The sequence below is a fragment of the Peromyscus leucopus genome, chromosome 7 (genome assembly GCF_004664715.2).
Source record: "Peromyscus leucopus breed LL Stock chromosome 7, UCI_PerLeu_2.1, whole genome shotgun sequence".
Classification (NCBI taxonomy): domain Eukaryota; kingdom Metazoa; phylum Chordata; class Mammalia; order Rodentia; family Cricetidae; genus Peromyscus; species Peromyscus leucopus.
Window position 1 is genome coordinate 98,085,108 of NC_051069.1, and position 21,809 is coordinate 98,106,916.

General features: G+C 45.8%; 1 protein-coding gene across 5 annotated transcripts; it reads left to right on the top strand.

Annotated features, from left to right (window-relative positions):
* The first annotated feature begins 617 nt into the window (after nt 1–617).
* On the top strand, nt 618–21,552 carry Cdc25a (cell division cycle 25A). Of its 5 annotated transcripts, XM_028887024.2 has the most exons (16): nt 1,147–1,235; nt 1,525–1,620; nt 2,224–2,300; nt 3,330–3,372; nt 4,320–4,356; nt 4,929–5,030; nt 6,721–6,840; nt 9,041–9,175; nt 9,760–9,834; nt 9,974–10,153; nt 14,255–14,353; nt 15,698–15,760; nt 15,856–15,954; nt 16,835–16,965; nt 19,361–19,472; nt 19,711–21,552. In XM_028887024.2, exons 3-16 carry the CDS (start codon nt 2,240–2,242, stop codon nt 19,849–19,851), a joined length of 1,398 nt encoding a protein of 465 aa, XP_028742857.1. In that variant the 5' UTR covers nt 1,147–1,235; nt 1,525–1,620; nt 2,224–2,239; the 3' UTR covers nt 19,852–21,552. The 5 variants fall into 5 exon arrangements, with proteins under 5 accessions (XP_028742854.1, XP_028742856.1, XP_028742853.1 ...); XM_028887021.2 differs by lacking the exon at nt 1,525–1,620 and having other exon boundaries at nt 618–1,235; nt 4,932–5,030; XM_028887020.2 differs by lacking the exon at nt 1,525–1,620 and having other exon boundaries at nt 619–1,235.
* The last annotated feature ends 257 nt before the right edge of the window (nt 21,553–21,809 follow it).

The window sequence follows — 21,809 nt, forward strand, 5'->3', positions numbered from 1 at the left end:
GGATCTCTGGGTTCGAGGCCAGCCTGGTCTACAGAGTGAGATCCAGGACAGCCAGGACTACAGAGAAACCCTGTCTCGAAAGCACCAAAAACAACAAAAAAAAAAAAAAAAAGAAAGAAAATCAACCAAACAAACAAAATCAGGGCCTGGAGACCTGTGAAGGAAATGAAGGACCCATGATACTACATAGTTAGAGGAAGAGCCAAAGCCAGGTCCAGGTGGCCTTTCAGTCTCGATGTCCCCTAGGGGTGGGTGTGCGGCACTAGGCGAAGGGAGCTCAGACAAGGAATGCGACCAGCCCAGCGCGCTCTGTGAGAACTACACTACCCAGAATGCAACTGGAAAGGAGCAGCTGGCCTTTCCGTCCGTACTAGCGCCTCGCAGGGAGTTTCATTGACTTCCGAGCTCCCCTCTCCTTTCTGCCACCTCCCAACTCTTCCAGCCTAGCTGGGGTCTGAGAGGGGGAGTGACCTCGAGGAGGCCCGCGAGAGTCTTCCTCCTTTACTTCTTATTGGTCCAGCTCCGCTGTCATTCGGGAGCGAGGGGAAGTTTGCTTCCTGATTGGTGAATTCCGTTTGGCGCCAACTAGGGAAGGGGCGGGGCGGCGGCGTTCCTAGCTGTGCAGCACTTAACGCTAAGGCCACTTTGGTGGTGAGGGAGGTGTGGGTTGCTTCTCGGCCCTGTCGGGGACCGAGCAAGGAGGGAGAAAAAAAAGTGAGGAGAGTGAATCGGGGGTGGGGGTGGGGGGGTCGCCTCGAGACTCTCGCCCCGCGGAGTTTGTTTGGATTTAATCTCGAGGTTGCAGGCGCCCGCCCGCCTGCGGCCTCGCGGGGCCTAGAGGGAAGCACCGGTGCTTGTGGCCGGCGCCTGCCGAGTCCCCGACGCTCGCCCGTCCGCGCCGGTGCCCGCGGCGGTCGCGTCTCTGAACCGCGGGGTCGTGTTTGTGTTTGACCCGCGGGCGCTGGCGGCGTGGCACGCGGCTGAAGCCGGTGCCAGCGGGGCGGGGCCCGGCGCAGCGGAGGCGGAGGAAGACGGAGCGGGAGTCCGGGCTGGCCCGGCGGCGCCATGGAACTGGGCCCGGAGCCCCCCCACCGCCGCCGCCTGCTCTTCGCTTGCAGCCCCACTCCTGCGCCGCAGCCCACGGGGAAGGCACTGTTTGGCGCGTCGGCTGCTGGCGGACTGTCCCCTGTCACCAACCTGACGGTCACCATGGACCAGCTAGAAGGGCTGGGCAGGTGAGAGACCGGCGAGCGATGCCCCAGGCCACCGGCCTCTGATCGGCCCTCGGGATGGTCAGGCAGGAAGCAGGGTTTGTCCAGCTGGCCCTGATGCTCCGATCCGGGATGGCCTGGCCAGGGCCGGCCATGTGCACCCTCCCCCCGGGCAGAATGTTGGGCGGGAGAGGCCGTTCGGATAGTCCGGGACTATCCTCAGCCCGAGCCAGACCGGGGAGCCGGGGAGGCTGCTGGGCTTCCTATCTTGTTCACCCCTTTCAGATTTCTCTGTACTCTGTCTCTATTCCAGGGAGCTCTTTGGAATCTACCCCCACGGGGGGGAAATGGGCCCTCCTAGGCCCTCACTTCTACTGTACTGAACAACCGCGCCGGATCTTAGTTTCCTGTAAGCTTTGTTCCTTCTCAACAAAGGGACATGGCATTTTCTTTTCTTGCATTTGTGCAAAATCTATGCAGTCACTTGCCGGCACGTTTCTTATATCTACCCGTCTCCCTTCTTATAGCTAGCCCTTTTTACTTAATTTTCTATATTGGAAATCTTTGAGGACTTAGTAGGCTGCCCTACACCACTACCACCAACAAAAACACATTCCACTATTTTTAGTGAAGTTACTTTTCTTCCCGTCCTGGGCATCTCCTTTTCTAAACATGTCTTAGGATTTTTCCAGCCCCTGGGATTGCTGTCCTACTCACCTTTGCCCTTAGGCCCAGCATAGTACCTCAAACCAAGGCTCTTACTTAAGGAAACAACCCAGCATTTGCCACAGTCATGTCCTACAATGTGGCCCAAGGCCAGATCCACTCCTTTCGTTGTTCAAATACCAACTGGGTATTATGGGTGGCCAAGTGTGAGTGTGGGGTGTCCTTGGTTTCTTATCAGAATGGTAGTTTGTGGCAGCCTGGCTACTTTATGACCCAGCTCCCTGGGTGTGACTTTTTAATTATGTCCTAGAAATTGCTCATGTGACGGTATTTCTCTTGGTTTCAGTGAGTATGAGAAGCCAATGGAGGTGAAAAACAGCAGCAGTCTACAGAGAATGGGCTCCTCCGAATCGACCGATTCAGGTATTGTTATTTATGAGTGTGTGCGCATATGTATTCAGTTGCCTGCCAAGATCAGAAGGCTTTAGAGCCCCTGAAGCTGGAGACTTACCGGCCATTGTGAACTGTCTGATTTGGGTGCTGGGAACTGAAAATTGTCCCCTCTACAGGAGCACCAAGTGCCGTGAACCACTGAACATCTATCTCTTCAGTCCCTTATTTTTTTAAAATTCAATTTATTTATCTTGAGACAGGGTTTCACCATGTAGATCACTTTGGCCTCTTACCTCTCGAGTGCTATGGTTAAGGGTGTAAACCACCATGCCTTTGCCCGATCCAAGGATTTGTTCAATCTTCACCATTCATCTTGAGCCAGCCATGTGGGGAGCAATATTGGGAATTTCCTGAATCGTGTCTTTTTCCTAGGACCTTAACTGGTGACAATCCGATAGAAATCATGATTTGGAGTGATATACCCTTCAGTCCAGAGGGAGAATAACTGTCAAGTCTTTATTCTATTTCTTTTCGAGAATATTTATTTTTATTTTGTATGTGTGGGTGTTTTGCCTGCTTGCCTCTCATGTTACATCCCATGTGCAGCTGTTTCCTTGCAGGCCAGAAGAGGGTGTCAGATTCCCCGGAACTGGAGTTAAAGGCATTAGCAGCCATGTGGTTGCTGGGAATTGAACTTGGGTCCTCTATAAGAGGGGCTGTGCTCTTTTGAACTATCTTTCCAGGACTCTTTTATTTTTTTTAAGACATGATCTCACTGTGTACACCAAACTGGCCTGTTGGAACTCATACCTAGCTGGTTGTATTTTTTCATACCCCTAAATTAGCCATATGATTTGAAAAAATAAAATAACTCCACAAAAAGTGTTACGGGTTACTCCTATCTGAAAAGCAGTCAATCTTGATAATAATTGGCTCTTAAATCTTGTTTCTTTTATTGGTATTTGCAAATGGAAGAGAATCCATGGATGTACTTAGAAAATGTTACTTAACAATAGAATGAGCATTATTTCCTAAGAATTTTGTTTTTATTTCTCAAAGGTTTCTGTCTAGATTCTCCTGGACCCTTGGACAGTAAAGAAAAGTATGTATTTATTGCTTTCAAATTTTATACTTAGAAGAAAATTTTTCCTTAACCAGGTCTACTGACACAGTCTCACCTACTTGGGAAGTTAAGGCAGAGGGATCAGAAATTCAAGGCCTGTCTCAGAATAAAAGGTGAAGGGACTGGAGAGATGGCTTAGTGGTTAAGAGCACTGACTGTTCTTCCAGAGGACCTGAGTTCCATTCCCAGCACCCACATGGCAGCTCACAACAGTTCCAGGGAATCTGACACCTTCACATAGACACACATACAGGCAAAACACCAATGCATATAAAATAAAAATAAATCAATTATTTTTAAAAAAATAAAAGTAAAAAGTGAAGAGCTCAGTGATAGAGTGCTTGTGTGGTATATGTGAGGCCCTAGATTAGGTTTAATCACTAGAATCACCAAAAGAAACTTGTTCATTAGTTTTTGGTATTTTATAGTCCTGCCTAGTCTGGAACTCAGAGATATGACTGCTTCTGCCTCCTGGGTGCTGGGATTAAACATGTGCGCCATCATCCCTCGTCCAAACTTGTTCATCTTTGGGTGAAGTTCTTCACACAGTGGACTGGAGCCTGCAGTTAGCTGCTCCCAGTGAGATCCCAGAAACGCTGCTGAGAATGGATGTATTGTTTTGTGTCAGTGGTTTCCAGGATTTTCCCTCCTTTATTTTAGCTGTAATTTCCCTTGCTCTGCCTTTTGGCGTTAAAGCCTTAAATGAATTAATGGATGTATGTATTTTAAGAGACAAGTTTTTTTTCAATCTAGCTAGTGTTTGGGATGCTCCTGAGACCAAAAAAGCTTTAGAATTTCATTCTTGGATATCTTTGCTACAGTGAGAACCTGACTTGCCCACCCCTTCCCAAACTATAGGCTAAGCAATGTGAATCTGCTCATATAAATACCCCTTTATTCTCATTTACCTTTTGATCTCATTACAGCCTTGAAATTTCCCTGAGGAGAATCAATTCCTTACCTGTAAGTTCCATGGTCATTTTCAGCTAATACCTAATACCTGTAAACTGTCCCTCTAAATGCCAGCGTCACCTACATTTACAAAGTGGACATGGCTTTTCTGCATTCCTGTAAATACTAAGACTATGCATTACCTGGAGCAGCTTCAACAGTGGCTGCTGCCTCTTGTGGACTTTGTCCTCGGTCTTAGTTTTATCAAACCAGGAAAGGTTCTTTTTACGCAAATGTTACTAAGGGGTTGGTTTGGCACTATAATATACCTGCCAAGAGGACTATTAGGCCTTGTATGATTCGGTGTAAGGCTGTTACAGCAGGGTGGAGCCTTGGTCACATTTACTGGTTATCTGCTGTAGTTTATGGGAAGAAAGAAAAAGAAAATTGAGGTTTTGGCTAGGTGTAATGGGTCAAACCTATAATCCCTAGCGCTTGGGGAGACTGAGGCAGGAGGGTCATCTCAAGTTTAAGGTCAGCCTGGGCTGCAGGGTGAAACCCTATCTCAAAAAAATAAAAAAGAAAACTGAATTTTCAATTGTGTTTTTCTTTAAGAATTCAATTTCTCTTTTTGACTTTGATAGCAGAAACTCTTGGGATGTAGCCCAGCGCTGAAGAGGAGTCATTCTGATTCTCTAGACCATGACATCTTTCAGCTCATCGACCAGGATGAAAATAAAGAAAATGTGAGTGTAGCATCAGCGTGGTGACCCAGGCTGGAGTGAAACCTCCACGTGCCAGTGGCTTACGAGCGAAGTGGCTGGCTGCTGCCTGATGACTAAGTTATGGGAAAGGAAAGCCACACCAGGCCTTTGTGTAGAGAAGTCTGGATGTGAATCTTGCCTTCTGCCTTGCTTTGTGATGCTGGAGCTTCTGTCAGGCTCCTTTGTGGGTTGGTCTAGGAATTAAATAAGATTATATATGTAGAAAATTTAAAATGGTACCTGGTGGGTAAATGTTTTTCAATTTTAGTTAGTAGCTTTTGTGAGGAGTAATTATATCCACGAGTAGTTTTTTCTAGAAGAGTCTACTCAAGACTTTTCCTTTCTTGGCTCCAGCCCTAGGGTGACTTGTAAGCTTGTGAAAATCTTTGTTGTGTTTGGAGGTTGTGTGCCACTGGGCGTGCCTATCAGCATGTTTTTCTTATACCTTATTTCCTATGAATACCTGCCAAATATATAAGCTAACTTCCAAAGCCATGCAAGATCTGTGGATCTCAAAATATCTGAAATAGTGGCTTTGGGGATGGATGATGTGGTTCACCCAGAAGTCCATGTGTTCCCTGTCTGGCTTTGCCCCTAACATTTCCATATGTTATTGTTTCCCATTCATTCCCTGCTAAAACACCAGAGTTTATCACCCTTATAGTTTCTAGGTCTAATACAAAACCAGTTGCCTGTAGGAATGCGGATTCTGTTTGGCAGCTTCGGGAGATGCCATGAAGTAATTCATAGAAATGGATTCCTACTTGTGTGCTTGGAACAGTTGGTCAGCCTCTAGTGCTACCAGACCAAAACTGAATAATCTGGCTCTTGACCCAAACTTGACTTCTCCCAGGGTTGCCTTCCTGGAAGCTTTGTTCTAAAGGAATAATAACATAGGTTAAAGAACTTTCTGGAGTTATCCTATCTGGCTTCAGGATTTTAGGCACACCATTTAACTTGGAAGACCTAGTTTCCGTTTTGAGGCCAGCCTGGTCTACAAATCAAGTTCCAGGACAGCCAGGGCTGTTACACAGAGAGACCCTGACTGCAAACAAACAGGCCTAGTAGCTTCCTTGCTTGTAAAATAGGAGCAGTCAGGTTGTACCTGATGGTTAGACAAGTTCATGTTCAGAAAGTGTTTTGTAATATGAAAACAGATACTAGCAGTTACTGTTTTTAGTGCTTAATAACAAGTGCTTATGTAACTATTTAAGATAGGAGGCATACATTTCTATGTGTATGGTGTTTTGCTTTTGTGTATGTCTGTGTACCATGTATATGCCCGATACCTGCAGAGGCCAGTAGGGGGTGTCATAGCCCCCGAAACTTCAGTTACAGATGGTTGTAAGCTGCCCTGTGGGTGCCAGGAATCAAACGTGGGTCTTTTAGAAGAATGTTCTTTACTGCTAAGCTACCTCACTAGCCCCAACAATAATTTTAATTAATCCTGTTTAGTGGAAGAGAAAGCTGCAGGTGGGAGCTTGCCACAGTGCACATGTCAAACACAGGAGCCAACTTTCAGAAGTCTGTTCTCTCCTTATATCCATTTGGGTGTGGGAATGGGATTGAGATCTTCAGACTTCTGCGAGTGTACTTATCTGCCAAGCCATCTCACCAGCCCTAAAGCTGGTTTTTATGGACAGTAGAAAATATATCAAATATTATTTTACAGGAAGCATTTGAATTTAAAAAGCCAATAAGACCTGCATCTCGTGGCTGCCTCAATGCTCATGTACATGAGGAGAGTAAAGATCTCTTCACACACAGGCAGAACTCAGCCCCAGCTCGTATGGTATGTGTTCTGGCTTTCATGTGGGGAATTCTTCATGGGAAGAGAATTTACAACATTGCATGCATGCATGAGTGCCTGCATTCATGCATGTTGTACCAGCATGAAATTTATTAATGCTGAGCCTGTGGTGCATGCCTTTACCCAAGCACTTGGAAGGTAGAGGGAGGAGGACTAGGAATTCAAGGTTATTCTTAGCTCTGCCATGAGTTCAGGGCCAGCCTGGGCTACATGACATCCTGTTTCATGAACAAAAAAGCAAGTTCACTTGCTAGGTGTAGTGACTCATGTCTGTAAACCCAGCGTTTGGGATGTGAATTATCTGGAGTTACCTCAATTGGCAGATTAGAAAGTTTCATTAGAGAAGTTGATTTATTTGTCAAAGGACATGTAAATAATAGACTAGAATTTAACTGTAGATTCTCCAGTTCATGATAACAGTTTGAGAATATGCTGGACCGTGGTGGCATACACCTTTAATCCCAGCACTCGGGAGGCAGAGCCAGGTGGATCTCTGTGAGTTCGAGGCCAGCCTGGTCTACAGAGTGAGATCCAGGACAGGCTCCAAAACTACACAGAGAAACCCTGTCTTGAAAAACAAACAAACAAACAAAAAATTTTTTAACTCAACAGTTTGAGAATATATATGAAATAGAATGTATTTGGTGGATGCTTAGGGATCAGAATGGTAAGATTTTCTCTGATTGCTTAATCATTAAAGGCACCAATAATTATAGGTGCTGAGGATGCAGACTTTTAAAAAGACAGTGTTAATTTTACTGGTATAGCTTTTGTTTAGATTGGGATTCTTGTTTGTTTTTGTTTTTGTTTTTGTTTTTGAGACAGAAAGCCCCAGGCTAGCTTCAAATGTGCTATGTAGTTCAAAACTTCTTGAACTCCTAATGCTCCTGTCCCTAGGATTACAGGTGTTGGCCTCCACAGCCAACTAGTTTCCAGGTTTGAGTGTCAAATAGATGAGGTGTATGATCTTGGTAACCTTGAGCATCAGTTTCTTTTTATTAAAGGAATAGCAAAGGATTCTGTGGGTATGTTGGTACACATAGTCCCAGCTCCTCCAGGGACTGAGACAGGGTGGAGTCTAGGAGCACTTAGTTTCAACGAGAAAAAGGGAATTGATTAAAATAGTGTGTGCTGTGGCTTAAATGGGATTGTATTTGTAAAGGTTTTGTCATAATGTCTAGGACATCATAACCCCTCACTTTAAAATTGGGCAGCTATGTTTTATTTTAACTTGGTTTTTATTTTTATTTATTTGTTTGTTTTGGTTTTTCAAGACAGGGTTTCTCTGTGTAGTTTTGGAGCCTGTCCTGGATCTCACTCTGTAGACCAGGCTGGCCTCGAACTCACAGAGATCCGCCTGAAGGCGTGTGCCACCACCGCCCGGCTTCGTTTTTATTTTTAGTTGTTAATTATGGGGGAGAGGAGTGCATATGCATACAGATGCCTAAAGAGGCCAGAGGCTTAGATCACATGGAGCTGTCTGAGGTGTTGCTGAGAATCAAATTCAGAGCCTCTGCAAGAGCAGTGCTTGCTGTCGACCTCCCAGCCGTCTCTAGCCCTGACTGTTGTTTAGTACAAAGAAGAGCTAGGCTGGAGGCCATACTTAGTAGTGTGCACTTGTGATCGCAGCGTTTCGGGGTAGAAGAAAGGTTCACAGATATTAGCTCAGCCTGGACTTCCTATCTCCAAAAAAAAGGAGTAGGACAGATTCTAGAACAGGCTTCCCCTTGTTTCCGTCTGTCTGAATGGGAGCTACGTATGTATTTTCTTGTGTGTGCTATGTTATGATAGAGAATTGTATTTTCAACAAATTGTGTACTATCAGCTTGCATATGGTGCTGTATATAGTCTCAGTTCTCATTGCAAGAAAAGCTCATGGGCTGGGCCATGGTGGTGCTTGACTTTAATCCCAAAGGCAGGCTGGTCTCTGAGTTTGAGGCCTGGTCTATAGAGTGAGTTCCAGGACAGTCATGGCTACATGAGAAACCCTGTCTTGATGAGGAAGGAAAAAAAAAGCAAGGCATCGGGAGCCAGGAACTCCAGTGCCTTCTGACCTCTGAGGACACCAGGTTCACAAATGTGCACATGCATATCACCTTTTTTTCTTTTTTCATTATTTTTTACAGTGATCCGGCTAAGCAAATCAAAGTGGACTAGAGTTTTTGCTAATTTTGTCTTTCAGCTATCTTCAAATGAAAGTGATAACAGTGAATCAGGAAATTTCAGTCCTCTTTTTACATCCCAGTCACCTGTGAAAGCCACTTTGTCTGATGAAGATGATGGCTTCATAGACCTTCTTGATGGAGAGAATCTAAAGGTACCATCTGTGGGTGTGTGTGGGTGTGCCTACTTAGTCTAGCCACCACTAGAGAAGCCTTCCAAGTAAAAACAGTTCCTGGGGTCTTAGCTGGCTGGTTGATAGTTCATTTTGTGAGATTCTTGAGACTCTTCCCTACTTGACTAAATCCTATTGCAGGGTGGGAGGTCACATGGTACTGGTGAGATCCTTCCATCTTATTTCTAGCCAGGCTTTTAAGAGTAGGGAAGAAAGTGTTTAAATATTTCTGTAACTAAGACATAGCATAGTGGTAGAACATGGCTTAGGATGTACAAGGCCATAGGTTAAATCTCTTGCACCAAAAAAAGATACTAGCCTTCCCTGGTGGTATATTCCTGTAATCTCAACATTCATTGGATTGCCATAAGCCACAAGTTAGGCCAGCCTGTGCTACACAGTAAGGTTTTGTCTCCAAGCACAACAAAAAATTTATCCAGGCTTGTCTGGCATTCTTTAGGAGAATTAAATGTAAAGCATTTAAATTCGTGCTAGTCTTGGCTAGGTCCTTTTCTTCCCAGCCCATCTGCTGGATCTATCTAAAAGCAGTTTTTCTCTTCCTCTAGAATGACGAGGAGACCCCTTCATGCATGGCAAGCCTCTGGACAGCTCCCCTTGTCATGAGAAGACCTACAAACCTTGTAAGTTATTCCGGTATGTGCAGTTTTGAGTAGTTGAGCCACTGAACAAAGTAGTCCTTAACTATGTTGACTGGAATAATTGTCATTCAAGTGGTCAGATTTTAATCCAAGGTGGATCTGTCTCTCTCACCACCCTAAGGGCAATCGGTGCAGGCTGTTTGACTCCCCTTCCCCGTGCAGCTCCAGCAGCAGCTCCAGCACTCGGTCAGTGTTGAAGAGAACAGAACGATCTCACGAAGAGTCTCCTCGAGGAAGTACAAAGCGGAGAAAGAGCATGTCCAGTCCTGTAAAAGCAGATATTCAAGAGCCAACCCAAGAGGTTAGTTTTGCAAGTTCTCCTTTGGTCTAGAGTGGTAACTGTCTTTCAACAATTCTAAACATTTCTACTTGGTGGTCCTGTCCTTGCCAACCCTCACTCCTCTCTCCCCCTCCCCTACTTCGAGACGGGGTACAGGGTTTCTTTGTATATTCCTGGCTGTCTGTGTAAATGGCCGTATCCTGTCCCAATCGCCTGGTCCCAAATAACCAACTCAGAGGCTGAATATGAATTATAAATGCTTGGCCAATAGCTCAGACTTGTTACTAGCTAATGCTTATATTTAAATTAACTCATATTTCTATTTATGCTTTGCCACATGGCTCATGACTTGTTACTTCATTTTTTACACATCCTGCTTGTTTGGTGGCTGCCTGGTGTCTTGACTCCCCTGACTCTGCCCTTCCTCTTGTTATTCTCTCTGTGTGAGGCTGTCTCGCCCAATCTTCTCTTGTCCTGCTCTCAGCCAGTCAGTTTTTTATTAACAATGAGCATAATCCACAGCACTCTATAGACCAGGCTGGTCTTGAGCTCAGAGATCCACCTGCCTCTGCCTCCCCAGTGCTGGGATTGAAGGCATGCACCAGCACCTGGCTTCTGATGATGCAATACAGCTCTATTTTTATTTATTCTATTTTGTTTGCTTTATTTAGTGGGTTGTGTTATTTGTTTGTATTAGGTTTTTCTTTTGCTTTGGCTTTTGAAGCAGGGTGTAGCTGAAAGTTTTCCTGTGTTCCTCCCGGTCCGCAGCCACTCAGACCCAGGTAAACACACAGAGGCTTATAGTAATTAAAACTGCTCAGCCATTAGCTCAGGCTTACTACTGACTAGCTCTTACACTTAAACTCAGTCCATTTCTGTTAATCTATATGTCACCACGTGTTCCATGGCTTTACCTGTGTGCCATACATGTTGTTCCCTGGACAGTGGGCTGGTGTCTTCTGACTCAGCCTTCCTCTTCCCAGAATTCTCCTTGTCTGCTTATCTTGCCTATACTTCCTGCCTGGCTACTGGTGTTTATTAAACATGTGTACAAAAGCATTATCCCATAGCATCAGGGTCTTGCTCTATGTTCAGGCTGGCCCGGAACTTATAATGATTCTCCTGTTTCTATCCTGTTGCTGGGATTGATTACACATGTGTACCACCATACCTGACTTTTATCAGTCTCTCATTCTTTGAGTGTCTGTGCTGTATCTTTTTGTCTGTCTTGTTGAAGAACTTGTCAGTTGTTACAAATCTAGAGGTTCCTCCACAAGCCTATAAAGTCCAATATTGTCTCTTACCCCCAGATTTCTCATGGGGTGGAATTGCTGGGTCATGGGCCAGTGCATGGTTTGATGTGGCAGATACTGCCACAAAGTTTTCCGGAATGATGTGTTCAGTGGCAGTGTATGAGTTCTGTATTTCTGAGTAGTATTTGGTAATGTGTATCTGTTCATTTTAGGTGTTTCTTTTCTATTGCTGTAAAAACCAGTTTGTTGCTGAGGATTGAACCTAGGGCTTTGTGCATACTACACAAGAGCTTGGTCGCCAAGCTCCATCTCTACTCTTATTTTCCTATTTGGTTATATGTTTTTTTATTTGTTTGTTTATTTGTTGTTTAGGGGTAGGGGCACATAACCACAGTGCACATGTGGAGGTCATTGTATGACCTGGAGACATTTCTCTTTCTATTGTGTGGGTCCCAGGCATAGACCCCTGCAGTTCTTAACTCACTGCACCATCTCACTGGCTCCTGTTTGTTTTTAAAGCCGAATTCATTGTAGGTGCATTGGGAAAATGTGGGTGTGTGGATCCACATGTGCTGCCTACAGTACAGATCATTTGAAGAAGTATTTTACATACTTACATAGGGATCTTTAGTATAAATAATTATTTTATTGCCTTCCCCCCCCCCCCCCCGTGTTATTGTTTGTTATGAATCTATTTCACTGTGTAGCCCTGGCAGTCCTGGAACTCACTGTGTAGAACAGGTAGACCAGACTGGCCTCAAACTCAGAGATCTGCCTGCCTCGCTTCCAGAGAGTTGGCATGGTTTCCTTCGACATGTTTCACAGGCAACTCAGGCCAGCCTTATTCTCTGTCTCCATCTTTTTATCTTAGCATTCTAGCACTGGGACTGCTGGCAAATGTTCTGGCACCAGCTGTGTTCTGATGGTTGTTTTTGTCTTTAGGAGCAGGCTCTCTTGTGGCCTGGGCTGCCCTTGAGCTATATAATTTATGATGGCCTTGAACTTTTGATTCCTCTGTCTCCCTAGTGGAATCACAACCATGCCCAGGTTTTTGTTTTGTTTTTGTTTTACTTTTTTTGAGGCAAGGTTCTTTCTTTTTGGGGTGGGGATGGAGTGGGGGTGGTTGTTGTTTGTTTTTTTCGAGACAGGGTTTCTCTGTTGTTTTGGTGCCTGTCCTGGATCTCACTCTGTAGACCAGGCCGGCCTCAAACTCAGAGATTTGCCTGGCTCTGCCTCCCGAGTGCTGGGATTAAAGGCGTGAGCCACCACTGCCCAGTGAGACGAGGTTTTTTTCTTTGTGTAGCTCTGGCTGTAGACAAAGCTGGCCTCAAACACAGAACTCAAGAGATCCATCTGCCTCTACCTCCTAGGCTTGTAGGTTTGAGCTACCATCACCCAGCATTTTATTAGTCTTTTTAAGTGTGTGTGTGTATGTGTGTGTGTGTGTGTGTGTGTGTGTGTGTGTGTGTGTGTGTGTGTTTGCGTGTTTGCACATGTCCCATGATGCATAAGGGCCTGTCTATAAAACAGAATGGCTCCAGCTTTGGCTGTTGCTAAACGAAGGATAGATTTGATGTTTTCCTTTAAGACAGAGCCTATGTAGCCCAGGTTGACCTTAAACTCATGATCCTGTTGCCTAAACCTCCTGAGTGCTAGGTCCTATGGTTTCTTTTTCTTGTTTTGTTTTGTTTTCAAGACAAGGTTTCTCTGTGAAGCAGTCCTGGCGGTCTTGGAACTAGCTTTGTAGACCACGCTGGCCTCAAATTCTCAGAGATATGCCTGCCTCTGCTTTCTGAGTGCTGGGATTAAAGGCATGTGCCACCACTGTCCGGCTCTACCCTCTTTTTAAATACTATTTTGGTGCAAGACCTATGTGTGTCATGGCATGCATGGAGGTCAGAGGATAACTTTCCAGAGTTGATTCTCTCCACGGTGGGTTCCCAGGATTGCAGCCAGATGTATATAAGTACTTTTAGCATCTGAGCCGCCTTACTGGCTTCACCATGTCTTTGAAAGACTTACTGCCCTGTCCTGGAAGAGGAAAAAAAAGAAAGAAATAGTTGGTTCAAAGTCCAGATCTCCCTTTTTGGATATAAATGTTCAGGTTGTCTCTAGATTACTAGTTCTCAGGCATGCTTACACAGTGGTTCCTTGTGTGCTGTGCCACAGCGGTTCTTTGGTGCTGTGCCAGCCTGCAAGAGGAGCGCCCAGATCACAGAAGGCTATTTATTTAGAAGCAATCTGAATGATCTTTACAACTTCTTGATTTGTTTTCTCACACAAAAAAAAGGCTTATCAGAAGTTCAGGAACTCTACTGAGATAAAGTAATTACGTTTTATTTTGTGAGATACATGACAATGATTTTCTGTTTTTTTGGTGTTTGGTTTTTTATTTTTTGTTTTGTTTTGTTTGTTTTTCGCAGATTCATGCCATGTAGCCCTGGCGAGGCTCAAACTTGTGGCAATCCTCCTGCTTGGATTACCATGCCTCAGCTCAATATCATCAGCTCAGTAGTTTTCAATGTGAACAATAAAAAAGCAAGGGTGCTGGGTATGCTGAGGCACTCCTGTCATCCCTATGGATCTCTGAGTTCGATGCTAACCTGGTCTGCATTAGCAAGTTCCAGGCCAGCCAAAGATTCGTGATAAAACTCTCTCTCCAAAAAAGGATAGAGGGGGTTTTCTGGGAAATTTACTAGTTAATAAATATTAGGGCCTCTCTTTTTCCTTCTGATTCGGTCACAATACAAAATATTTTACTTAATATAGACATTCATATTTCAGTCTCCTTTTGGCATGGTCAAGGTAAATATTTCTAGGAGTTTGAGTCAAAACCCTGGTGTCATCCTCTACCTCTGGTTTGTTACAGCTTCTGCACCAGTCTTTATCCCTGACATCTTCACCCAAAGGAACCATTGAGAACATTTTGGACAGTGATCCAAGAGACCTTATAGGGGATTTCTCCAAGGTAATTGCAAGAAGAGTTATCTAGTTGGGTAGTACTGGGAAGGTGGTGGGGGTAGCTAGAACCCCACTTAGCCTTTCTCCTTCCTCAGTGTGGTTCCTGGGGTACCTCCAAGGCAACAGTTAAAAAAATTAAAGAACAAGTTGAACTTCTAATGATGAGGTACATGTTGGTCTCCGAGACTATTGCTAGCTTAGTGGTTTCCTGTATGGTTACCCACCTTCACTCTGACCCATAGTACAGGTTCTTTGGAAACGGGACTTCTGACTGTAAAAATGGATAAATATATATATCCATATCCATGCTTTGATTCCATGGTGTTGAAAGACATCTTAGAAAGTCCAGATTTGCTGGGCGGTGGTGGCAGAGGCTGATAGATCAAGGCCAGCCTGAGCTTCTGCATAGTGAGTTCCAGGATGGTGGGACTATACAAGAGACCCTGTCTCAAAAAAATAAAAAGAGCAGGGAGTTTGAAGAGAAGAACAAGCAAAGCCCTTGTGTAACCTTCAGCTTGGGTTAAGACCATTGGTGGTTTGTCTTGGGGTCATGGGTCAGCTCTTAATTTGGCCAGTTGTCCTTTAAGTAACACTGCCACGTTCATTTTTCTTAAGGCTGGGCCAAGATTGTTTTCCCATTCTCACTGCCTAACTCCATACTGGGCAACCGTGTTCTCATCAGATGTCTCACTTCCAAGGCAGGGTCTCACTATTTACCTCAAGCTGACTTTAGATGCAGTTCTCCTTCCTCAGGCTCCCCATTGCTAGGGTTAGAGTAGACAGTACCATGCCTGCTCCTTCATTGTGTTTTGTTACCCCAAGTTGGCCCCGTGTTCACACTCAGGCTGGGAATAGTCTTGAAGTCATGATCCTCCTGCTTCTTCCTCCCAAAAGCTGTTATTGCAGTCCTGAGCCATCATATCTGGTTCTCCTGGCCGCATTTTTAAGTCTTCATACTCTAGCCACTAAGATAAGAGTTCCTGATTAAAAACAAAAGAAAAAGGCAATTCCCTGCAATTTCAAATCTAGCCTCAGGGTGACTAGTTCCAAGCCAGCCTGGCCTATACCGACCTCAAAGGCTGAGCGACTATAGTGGCTCATTCCTTTCATCCCAGGAGCAGACACATCTCTAAGTTTGGAGCCAGACTGGCCTACATGAGGCATACACTATGCCTCCTTAAACAAATAACAATTAAATATCCAGATGTTAGTTAAGTGCATAGAAGGGTAATTAGGGTATACTATTCACTTTATGTTTCTTTGAGCTGCTTTCTGCCAGCTAGGCAGCAGAGTAAAGGACATTGGTAAGCTTTCACATTCCCCTAAGTATCTTCTGTTTCCTTCTTTAAAGGGTTATCTCTTTCATACAGTCTCTGGGAAGCATCAGGATTTGAAATATATTTCTCCAGAAATTGTAAGTCCGACTTGTGGAACCCACTGCACATGGGGAGTTGGAATCTTGTTACCTGACTGCCAACATTGACAGCGCACCCTCCTTTCTCTTCGTAGATGGCATCTGTTTTGAATGGCAAGTTTGCCAATCTCATTAAAGAGTTTGTCATCATTGACTGCCGATACCCATATGAATATGAAGGAGGTCACATCAAGGTTTGGATTCTTGAGACTTACCATCTTGGGAGGCTTAGACAGGTGGGATAGTGATACCTCTCCGCTGGTGGTGAGGATTTAGAACAAGCCAGGAGATGTGAACTGAATGAATATTCCCATCAGTTCCTCTCTACCACAGAGCTGCAATGCTCTCCTTGTCTGTCCCTCATCCTATCCTGTTTCAGGTGGCACCCCGATGTCTAAGCTATTCAGTGGGGCCATGAAGGATTCCATAGCATTTGGGATGCTTAAATATAAATGTTTGGCCACCTCAGAGCTCCTGACTAGAAAAAGCCAGTCTGGCAACATAACATGCCTTCTGTACTGGGCCTCTGTTCTTCAATCAAGGTGCCTACCTGGTGGAGGGGCATGTTGGAACACACATTTCTGGAAAGAAAGGAGCTGGTCACACCACTTTAATATTACCTTGTAAAGCAGTGTTTAAATGTGGCAAGGAGGCATTAGCTTCTAACTTTATGAAGTGACTGTTTGAGATCATTTCCAGTTCTTTTTTGGTTTTTCGAGCCAGGGTTTCTCTGCGTAGCTTTGCGCCTTTCCTGGAACTCGCTTTGTAGCCCAGGCTGGCCTCGAACTCACAGAGATCCGTCTGGCTCTGCCTCCCGAGTGCTGGGATTAAAGGCATGCGCCACCACCGCCCGGCTATTTCCAGTTCTTGTATTTGGTTTTTGTTTTGTTTTGTTTTGTTTTTTACGTGTGTAGACTACAGAGAAAGCCTCATTGAGATGCAGAAGGCAGGTAGCCTCCTGGACTGCTGTGCCAGGAGACCTGCAGTCACGGTAGTCCGAGGGGCTGGCTCCCTCGATGAGGCTTTACTCCAGTGTGATTCAGTGGGTTTTGAGACTGTCTGGTGTCTTCAAAGGGTGCTGTGAACTTGCACATGGAAGAAGAGGTTGAGGACTTCTTACTCAAGAAGCCGATCGTGCCTACTGATGGCAAGCGCGTCATTGTCGTGTTCCACTGTGAGTTTTCTTCCGAAAGAGGCCCTCGAATGTGAGTACTTCCCAGAGCAGGCTGGAGGGCGGGGCTTCGTGTTCCTGTGGAGCCTGGTAGTGTGTGCGTTTCTCACTGTCTGTGTGACCCTAGCGTATCGGGGACATTGCAGGTCACTCCAGTGCCTTAGTCTACACATGACACACAGACCTGGCTCTTATGAAAACTACTCTCTATAGAACATAATTTCCCTTAATTCTATTTCCTACTCAGCCATTTCTGTTAAAAACAGCCTTTTTCAATTATTTTTACATTGTGTGTGTATGTAGAGTTCAGAAGACAACTACCCTGTGGATTTCTGGGATCAAGCTCTGGTTGCCAAGCACCTTTACCCACTGATCCATAATTTTCTTGTTTTTTTTTTTTAAGACAGGGTTTCTCTATGTAATCCTGGCTGATCGGGAATTTGCTCTGTAGACCAGGTCCACCTGCCTCTGCCTCCCAGGTGCTGGAATTAAAGTCCTACCCAAGCCCAAACACCCAGACCAAAAAGATTTCTTGAATGTAATTTATGCACTTATCCTAGAAGTTGCAGTTACAAATGACTTCCAGGCTTCTCTAGACAAGTCATTGATGATACCAGTGCCAACTCTACTGTCGCCTGATTTGACCTCTGCCCCTTTGGCTCACCCGGTTCCCCTGCCCCACTGTGTTTAGTTCTACCTAGTGGTCTCATGGAATAGCCTTTAAATATCAAGCAGTTGTTTCTTATGCAAATGTTACCTCTGAAGTTCCTGGGCCAGCCTGAGCTATATGAGACCCTGTCTCAAAGAAACTTAGAAACTAACTTACTGACAGGCTAGGGGTGTGGCTCAAGTCTGTGATAGACAGAGTACTTGTCTAGTATTTGTGAGGTCCTGGGTTCACGCACAAAAGAACAGGGGAGTAGAAATGTGCTATATAGCAGATACCATTGAGACAATAAAATGCAGCCATTCATTAAAGATACGGTGGTGAGACTGAGCATGCTTGGTGGGAGTTAGCAGCCAGCCTAGTCTACAGAATGAGTTCCAGGATAGCCAGTCCTGCACAGTGAAACCCTGTCTCAATAAACAAACAAACAAGAAAATATCCGTGAGCAGGATTAACAAGTGGTCCCAGTGAGGAGAAAGATGGTCATGAGAAGTGCAAGTAAATAAAGACAGATAATTAGACAGGGGGACAGCCCGCTTCAACTAGGATTGCTGGAAAGACTTGTGAAAAGCCGAGTCCTGGGCCCTTGTTTTGCTTTTGTTCTGCTGAATGAATTTATTAAGAAAGACACGCTCCATAGGTGGGAGTGGACTACTGAGCTGTGAAGGGCACAGACTCAGAAGACTGGCCCTTGGTCTTGAGCCTTGTCTGCTCTTGGGGTTGCACTGCTGAGGTTGAAAGCAGGTCCCTGGTGTGCTGGGCAGGCGCTGCTACAGAGCCACACCCCTCCTTTTGCTAAAGTTAAGCAAACTTGTGGTTTCATCTTGCTACTATTCTGCCACATTTGCACACACATTCCATTCACAACTACAGCAGGGTACTAGTAGACAACACCATCTCAAGTCCTTCAGGCGTGTGATAAGGAGTTTGCCCTGCTAGCCAGCCCAGGTCCTTGTTCATGCTAGGCGAGTGATCTGTCACTGAGCCACACCCCTGTGTCTTTAGCCACTATTATTAATACAACTTTTAAGGACTAGGTGTGATGGCATACTTCCAGCACTCAGGCAGAGGCAGGTGGATCTCTGAGAATTCAAGGTCAGTCTGGACTACATAGTGACAGTGAGATCCTGTTACCAAAAAAATAAAAAAACCAATCCAGAAGCACCCCACATTTAACACATGAAAAGGTAACATTTGAGCAGGACCTGAGTATTCACACACGAATGGAAATAGCAGGGACTTGTGTCCCAGTTTCATATTTTTCATTTGCCGGACATTCTTCTAAGCACTGGGAAATGTTAGAATTATACAAAATGTTCAGAGTCCTTCAAAATGAGGTCAAAGGTAGAAGCTCCTGGGCAGAAGGTCAAGGAGACTGCAGTGGGCTGCGTGAGCCGTGGCAGCGCACACGGGAGGGCACAAAGACTGCGGCGTGTGCACAGGGTTGGGCACGTGGACTAGTGAGACAGAGCTTCTGTGCTTTCTCCCAGCAGGGGGCTCCAGTAGGCACTCCCGGAAGTAGAAGGGCTAGTCTGTCTAAAGGCCCAGGAAGAAGGATTCTGTTGATAAAGGGAGAGGAATGGAGGAGATGACACCAGGGAATGGAGAGCAAGTTGGTTCAGAGCTGCTGCTGCAGCTGGTGTCAGCAGTGTGTCCTCAGGAAGGAGTGCCTGGACCACCACCCGTTCTTACTGACTGTGGTCTCCAGGTTCCTGCACTGAAGGAGGTGAGCTGACTTTTTCCCCTTTATTCCTTTTCACAGGTGCCGATATGTGAGAGAAAGAGATCGACTTGGCAATGAATACCCCAAACTCCACTACCCTGAACTGTATGTCCTGAAGGGAGGATACAAGGAGTTTTTCCTGAAATGCCAGGTGAGGGGTCTGTGCTGAGCATGTCTCCATGTGCCCACGCTGGACCAGTGGGTTTGTAGCTGCTGCTGTTGGCCGGGGTCTGGTGACAAGATAAACATCCACTCAGCACTAGGCTCCCGTGGAACTCACTGGCCCTGCCTCTTGCTTCTTCCAGCCTTGCAGCTCTAGGCAAGGGGAAGCCAGGTTGTGTGAGGCGGGCATGTCCTGACCTTGTCCTCTTGTTCTCACGTCCCTGTAGTCTCACTGTGAGCCCCCCAGTTACCGACCAATGCACCATGAAGACTTTAAAGAAGACCTGAAGAAATTCCGTACCAAGAGCCGGACCTGGGCAGGGGAAAAGAGCAAAAGAGAGATGTACAGTCGCCTGAAGAAGCTCTGAAGGCAGGCAGCAGTGGCCTGAGCTTCTCTGTATCCCTTCCCTTTCCCTTTGCTGCAGAGCAGTAAGCGGAGGAGCCGACTGCGGTACGAGGAGAAAGACCTGGGCCTTCTGTGCCCTAAACCTACACTCCCAGGTTGGAGCCCAGGGCATCCTGCTGTTCCGCTCTTCTGTCCTCTAAGACTCCTTCCCTGTCAGGACTGTCTGCCTAAGCTGGACATGCCACCGCGCAGACGGGAGTCTATAGTCTTGAACACCATGTCAAGCTACTCTGATTGAGCATCCCATGAAGAAGGAGCTGGAGCCTTCTTGGGAGGACCCTGGCCTCCTGTCATGAGGGGAAAGACGTGACAAAGAGTGCTGCTGGCCAAATACCAAAACAAAGATAGGCTGGAAGGGAGAGGTCCTCGTGGATGACCCATAACTTAATTTATTCAGCTTCATCAATTATTTTATTTTTTTTAATTCCTCAAGACTTTTACTTTACTGCTTCATTAAGTCAAAATACTGCCATTTTAGGTAGAGTTTTATCATCCCAGGAACTACCTCTACTTTTAATTTTTAGAAAAACATTGGGCCAGGCATAAGAAAAGGCAACCTGTTGAGTTGTGGCCAGCGCTAGGAGCTCAGTCACCCCTAGGAGGCGCTGTGGACTGGGATTGCTGCTACTCAAAGTCAAGGACTGAGATGCTGGTAAGAGCCTGCACCAGATCCAGGCTTGGCTACAGGACATAAGCTAACCTTCCCAGACCTACCTCTGTCCTTGTGATCTCCTTGGGAAAGTTTTGTCTCCATCCTTCTCGCCCCAGGACCCCATGGTAGTGGCTGGTGTAAGAGTCACAGGAAAGCACTTGAGGCAGCTTCCATCTGGCCACCCCCAGGCCAGGGTTGGAATGCTGTAGTGTAGGTACCCCAAGGTGAGAGTGGGAAGGAATGAGGAGTCCACGGGGTGAGGAAGGAGCATGCCCACTGAATGTCCTTTAAGAAAAAAAAAAAAAGTCGTTTTATGAGTTGAGGGGTATCAAATCAGTGTTGGGTGGGCACCCAAGGGTGAGAAGGGGGCCAGAAGTCCAGGCCATTAGGTGGAAGGAGGGGGTCCTGGTCTACAGATGACTGTAGAATTTCTCAGGAGGGAGTGGTAAATATTGAAGTAAAATGTTCTGGGTTTATCATGTTTTAATTTGAGGGATAGGGAGTGATGAGTCACACCAGTTACCCCCTAATCTAACCCCGTGGAAGTGAGGCTCTCGAGGGAACACCTCCATCTGAGGAGCTGGCCTGCTTTAATTCTGTGCCGCCTGTTTTGGTGTCTGTTCATCGAAACCCTCAGGCTTCAGTCTCCTGCTCATGTCTGCTCCACTGGGGTCTAGCCAGGCTTTTCCTAGGGAAAGTCTCCCCTCTGCCTCTGCTTTCATCTGGGGGTGGGGAGGGAATCAGTGGCATTGAAGATGGCTGATGGCTTTGTTATGGGTTTGAGTTGCATTTGGCTATAAAACAAATCTTGTTGGAAAATATGTGGAGAACAAGGGAATGAGCGGCCCCTTCCCCAGTGTTGAAATATGTCCCGATCGGTCTCTGGTCTGGTTTGTAGAGATTCTGTTAGTTGAATGCCTTGGAGGAGAATGGCTTTTGGGTTGTACCAGCTTAGTTAGTACTGTTAACCAACTGTTGCAGGCTCTGCAAATAAAAGTGATCTTGAACCCATGTTCTCTGCCTAGTTCCTAATACACTCAAAGGGACTTTCGTTGCCCTTAGGGCTCTAGGGTCACCAACTAAAACTAAGGCCACCATATTTCCTCAAGAGGATTAAAAAAAAAAAATTATGCCGGGCGGTGGTGGCGCACGCCTTTAATCCCAGCACTTGGGAGGCAGAGGCAGGTGGATCTTTGTGAGTTCCAGGCCAGCTTGGTCTACAGAGTGAGATCCAGAAAAGGCGCAAAGCTACACAAAAACCCTGTCTC